General features: G+C 44.6%; 1 protein-coding gene across 1 annotated transcript in view; it reads right to left on the reverse strand.

Annotated features, from left to right (window-relative positions):
* Positions 1-610: 610 nt before the first annotated feature.
* ARRDC4 (arrestin domain containing 4) overlaps positions 611-6,292 on the reverse strand; it is a 112,406-nt gene continuing 106,724 nt past the window's right edge. The window contains exon 8 of the mRNA XM_082253183.1: positions 611-1,112. Coding sequence (XP_082109309.1) covers positions 1,032-1,112 — 81 coding nt within the window. The 3' untranslated portion in view covers positions 611-1,031. The remainder of the gene's footprint in view (positions 1,113-6,292) is intronic.

Here is a 6,292-nt window from a genome sequence, read left to right on the forward strand (position 1 = left end):
GGGAGACCAGATATAGTGAATGCAGGATCCGGGGGAGATCAGATATAGTGACTGCAGGCTCCTGGGGAGACCAGATATAGTGAATGCAGGCTCCTGGGGAGACCAGATATAGTGAATGCAGGCTCCTGGGGAGACCAGATATAGTGAATGCAGGCTCCTGGGGAGACCAGATATAGTGAATGCAGGCTCCTGGGGAGATCAGATATAGTGAATGCAGGCTCCTGGGGAGACCAGATATAGTGACTGCAGGCTCCTGGGGAGATCAGATATAGTGACTGCAGGCTCCTGGGGAGACCAGATATAGTGACTGCAGTCTCCTGGGGAGACCAGATATAGTTACTGCAGGCTCCTGGGGAGATCAGATATAGTGACTGCAGTCTCCTGGGGAGACCAGATATAGTGACTGCAGGCTCCTGGGGAGACCAGATATAGTGACTGCAGGCTCCTGGGGAGACCAGATATAGTGACTGCAGGCTCCTGGGGAGATCAGATATAGTTATTGCAGGCTCCTGGGGAGACCAGATATAGTTACTGCAGGCTCCTGGGGAGATCAGATATAGTGAATGCAGGCTCCTGGGGAGATCAGATATAGTGACTGCAAGCTCCTGGGTTTAGTAACACTTTAACAGTTGTGTTTCACAGTTACTAGAATTATTAATAACTCTGGTAAACGTCCATTGATCTGATAGTTTTCCCTGTTTTTTCCTGTTTCTGAAACAATATAGGGGTAAAGGAGTGCACACATCACTGAGAAGGGTAGTAAGGGTCACAGCTAGAAGAAGCCCCTAATTCCAGTTGAAGAATGTTCGTCTCCTTTCCTCCTATTATACCACCGGAAGCATCACCATGGCATGGAGAGCTCTTAGCTAGAAGAGGTCTTCTCTAGAAGAACGGTATTCCCTGATCAGTAATCTGTGTGCACTGTAGTAGTCATGTACAATGAGCAGATTTCACATTTTGCACAGGTTTCCAGAGGATTTCAGCTGCAGCGTTGGCTGACATTCTTCATTATGAGATGTTATACCATGATACTATGTCAGATGATTAGGCTGTTGTTCCTCTAAGGTGGACGGCGCGGTGCCTTCTGCTGTATGATTTAAATGTGGGTCAATCTGTGTATAAAAAGAACATATAGGCGTAAGACATTTAAAGTGGGATCAAAAACAAAAAGAGAATATTTTGCAATTCAGGCACAGACAAAAAAAAAAAAAAGGCCTGGGCATTTTAGACTGAGCAGACTATTTTTTTTTTTTTTTTTAAGGCCCCTTTCACACTTGTATGACCTGAAAGTCACGCAACTTTGATGCGACTTGAAGCCTTGCCCGTGCAATCTTGAGATCGATGAACCTCAAGTCCCATTAAAGTCAGGCCAGAGTAGTGCAGGGACTGCCTGGAAGTCGCTGCGACTTGAAGTTGCACAGATATGAATGGAAATCATGGGGTACAACTTGTCATGCGACTTTGCAGTCCCAAGTCGCACAAGTGTGAAAGGGTCTAAATCCACAACAGTAAAATCAGTCTGTATATGCAGCAAAGCATGCTTGTTATACTCACTGTGGAATCTAAGAGTTAAACTTTCAGTATGGGGGAAAAAGGCTGTTTGATCCTGTCTTCTCTGATCCTACCCTTCTTCCACTGCCCCCAATCCATCTCCTGATAGTACAGGGCCCTAGGAGGCACTCTGCACATGCTCAGTTTGGTGCGTATTGCTAGAGAGTTGTTTTTTTTTTTGTGAGAGTGCATGTGATCAGCACTGTCCAGACAGAGGGTCAGGGTAATGCAGCCTCATAGGACAGTCAGAGAAGAATGAAAACTCCTCCACAAGCTTTAACCAGACACTGATAGAAGGCACAAGACTGGGAGACCAGATATAGTGAATGCAGGGTCCTGGGCTTAGTAAAACTTTAACCTAACCTTACTGTGAGAGGAGGACCAAGACCCCTGCAGGCTTATTGGAAGGCACAGACCAGACACTGATCTGGCTACGGCCATAGTGTATCCAAAGCAAATTGCCTATCCTTTGCGATGTGTGTAGTCCGATACATCTTTATTCCCCCCCTCCCTGAATGCCTGCATCCTCTACTGAACGGCAACATCTCTTTTGCGGGTCACAGCCCTAACAGTGAAGGACTTTAAGTCCCAGCATGAACCCCTCAGATCTAAGGATGTGACCCCTATGACCTCAGGGGCTTGTGCTGGAATCTGTACTCCTTCACTAGTTGGAGGGGGTGTCACGTCCTCAGCTCTGAGGGGTTCATGCTGGGACTTGTAGTCCTTCACGTTTGGGGGGGGGGGTCACATCCTACAAGTCCCAGCATGAACCCATGAGATCTTTTTTTTTTAATTTTTTAAATCTTTTATTAATTTTATCAACATACATATATAATCTCACACAGCAAAGAAAAAACAAAATACGTAATACATAAATTCCCCCATGACCCCCAGTCATATACATTCCGTGAAGTGAAATAAAACAAAACACTATACAATACAATCATCCTTAATAGTGAGAAAATGTGAAAGGAGAAGCAAGAGAAAAAAAATGTGATGAGGGGGAAAATGCGACCCGCACTTCCCCTTTTCATTTAATCATCGTGTCAACATATCACTCGAAAAAAAAAGAGGAAACACCGTATCCAGTGGGTTTCAGAGGGGGTCTAAATGGGGGGGGGGGGGGGGAATAAACATACAAAAAAAAAAGAAAACAAAATACGGATCTGTCGCACAAAAATCCATTGTAAATCAATTCAAATTAAACTACACAATAAAATAAGTGCAGTTCTGAAATATAAAATGTCATGTTAAATACACTCCATAACATCAACGTGAGGGCCGGGGATTGTCAGTGGGCAACTGTTAACAAAACTGTACCCCTAGTTCCCTCTCCAGAATCCTTTCCATGGAATACGCTCACCATCAGAGGGCCACAATCATTCAGAGAGAAACTCGCTCCCAGACTCTGTAGTATCCCCATGTCATAAATACATTATCGCCTTACCTTTCCAAGGTTTTGGCCCCTTAATTAACCTGTTATACGTAACATTTGAAGGCCTATACCATTTATTCTTTATTACCCATATGCTTATCAGGCCCCCAATTAACAAAATTAGACACCTCACCCCAGCCCTCAGACTCCGCCATAGAGGGGGTCACTACCCAAAAAATAAGCCTGAGGCCTCCCGACGTTTCATAACCACCTCTTTCATGTTGCTCAATACGGCATTAAGCACTTCCGTCATGGGTAACTCGTTTACTTTTAAGATCCATAAGCGGTTTGGTGGTGGAACAATTTGTTTCCAGGAGACAAATAAAAACGCCAGATATCTGCCATTCTAGAACATGATATATCATGTTCAAGACACTCCATAGCATCGTCGTGAGGGCTGGGGATTATCAGTGAGTAACTATTGGTCAAACTGGGCCCCTATGTCCCTCTCCAGGTTCTTTTCCATGGGGGATGCTCACCATCAGGAGACCACTACCATACAAGAATAAACTAATTCCCAGACTCTGTAGCATCACCATGTCGTAATACCTTAACACCCTGACTTTCTATGGTTTTAGCTCCCAGTTTAACTTATTATACCTAACGCCTTAAAGGCCTATTCCATTTTCCCTTATTGCCCATGTACTTATCTGGCCCCCTCTTGACAGAACTAGGCACCTCGCCTCGACCCTCAGACTCCACTAGAAAGGGGGTCGGTGCCCAGGAAATGAACCCAGGGCCTCCAGCGTTCCCTGACCACCTCTTCCGTGTTACTTAATGCGGCAGTAAGCATTTCCATTTTGTGTATCTCGTTTAGTTTTGAGATCCACAAACTATTTGTTGGTGAAACATCTTGTTTCCAAAAGACAGGTACACACGCCTTGGCCGCATTGAGAAGACGGAGGGTCAAGGTCTTCCTGTACTTCTTGGTTGAAATTGGAGTCAGATGTAATAAGCACAATGCAGGATTATCCTGTACTTCTACATTAGTTAATAATTTAATTACTGAAGCCACTTTCTGCCAAAAGGGCCGTACAAGCGCACATTCCCAAAAAATGTGTATCATAGTTCCCTCAGCCAGTCCACAGCGCCAACACGTCCCCGCCTGAGTCGCATCTATTGTTTTCAGCACTGAGGGGACCCTGTACCATCTAACAAGAATCTTATATCTTGCTTTCCATCGACGACCTATGTACTAAATTCAGGATTTATTAATTTGTTCCTCAGACAGACTAATATTAAGCTCCTGTTCCTATTTTCAAAGGAACCGTAGTGGCTGAACTTCCGTCTCCTCTATTAGCATTGCGTAAAACGTTGAAATCAAATGTTTAGGGGATTCACCTGATAGGCATATTTTTTCTAATGGGGTCAGGTCCTGTGGAGTATATCCTTTTCGCTGGAATGCCCGAATAAAATGACCTAGCTGATAGGCGCTCAGGTGGTCTAATAGACCACCCGACCACTCCCTTATTTCCTCGCATGAAGGTGGGCGTTCCCGTTGCCATACGTCGAGTAGATGAACTTTACCCTGTTGTGCTAAGTTTCGTATTTTGGCATTGGTACAACCAGGGGGGAATTCAGGGTTACCCAGTATAGGTGTCATTGGAGAAGGGGAAGGCGCTACCTTTGAATGAGCTTGAATTCTTTTAGTTTCTCTTAGAGTTACCCCTATTGTTGGATGCTCTAAAATATTGTCTTTAGGAGAAGACTGACCAAAGAGCCGGCGGGGTCAGCTGGCCAGATTCCCCAATCTCCAACTCTACCCACCTTTTAGTGCCCTGGTTGCCATGCCAGTCCACTACTCTTACCATGTGGATCGCCCTATAGTAGCTGAGAATATCCGGCAGACCTATCCCACCTCTTGCCTTCGGCAAAGACAAAGTCTGCATTCCAATCCTTGGGGATTTCTTTGCCCAAATAAATGAGCGGAATAGACTCTTGATTAGCCGAAAAAAAGCAACTGGCACAGAGACCGGGATAGTCTGCATAATATACAAAATCCGGGGAAGCACATTCATTTTGAGCACACTACATCTGCCAAACCACGTTAAAGTCAAGTTCTGCCAACATCGCAAATCCGTTTTAAATTTTACTCACCAATGGGAGATAATTTTTTCTATACAAATCCAACGGGTCGGCCGTAATCTGCACTCCTAGGTATTGCAACGATACGTCCCCCCATTGAAATGAGAATGACATTTGTAAAAGCTTTTCTTCTTGATCAGATAGGGAGATATTTAAAGCAACGGATTTTGTCAAATTTATCTTATAATTTGACAAGTTACCGTACCTCTGGAGGGCATCCAAAATTTTCGGTAGGTAGGTAACCGGGCTCGTGGCAAAAAACATAAGATCGTCGGCAAATGCGGCCACCTTATGCAGAAGCCCGCACCCCCGTTATGTTTGGAGAACTTTGTATCTGACACAATAGGAGTTCCAGACTCAAAACAAATATCAGAGGAGATCATGGGCACCCTTGTCGGGTACCATTGGTAATTGAAAAGTAGTCGGACGTCCAATCGTTTACCTGCACAGCAGCCGACGGATCGGAATAAAGGGCCGAAACATACTGAAGCATTCTAGGCCCCAACCCAATATGTGACAGGGTGGCATGGATAAAACTCCATGCCACCCTTGTCAAAAGCTTTTTCTGCTTCCGTTGATAACAGGACCAGTTTGCTTCTTGATTTCCGTGCCATATGGATAAGGTCTGTTGCCCTTATCGTGTTATCCCGTGCCTCTCGTGTTGGCACAAAACCCACCTGGTCAAAATGCACCAGGTGGGGAATGTACGGCAAAAGACGGTTGGCTAAAATCTTAGAGAACAATTTAGTATCGGAATTTAGCAACGACATGGGACAATAACTGCTGCATATTAAGGGATCCTTCCCCTCTTTAGGAATAAGAGCAATATAAGCTCTTAGAGAGTCAGGAGGGAACCCTGTGTCCTTTCTAACCGCATTAAAATGCTGTAATAAGGGTTTAGTAAGACACTTTTTAAACTTCTGGTAATAGGAAAGAGTAAATCCATCCGGCCCAGGAGCTTTGCGTGGTCTTGTCTTGTCTGTGCAATGGCAAGGTATAATTTTTCTTCCGATATCTCCCCTTCTAAAGCATGTGCCTGTTCCTCTGACAGAGAGGGCATCCCTGAAGCTTGCAAATATTCCTCTATTTGTTCCTTTTCCTCAGAAGGATAACCTTTTTTCCCCTCGCCACGTTTTGGGAGATTATATAAAGATTTATAAAAAGAACAAAACTCGGCAGCAATATCCGATGAGGTATGTAGCTCTCCACCCCCTTTCTTTG

The sequence above is a fragment of the Pelophylax lessonae genome, assembly GCF_965119305.1.
Source record: "Pelophylax lessonae genome assembly, chromosome: 4".
NCBI lineage: Eukaryota > Metazoa > Chordata > Amphibia > Anura > Ranidae > Pelophylax > Pelophylax lessonae.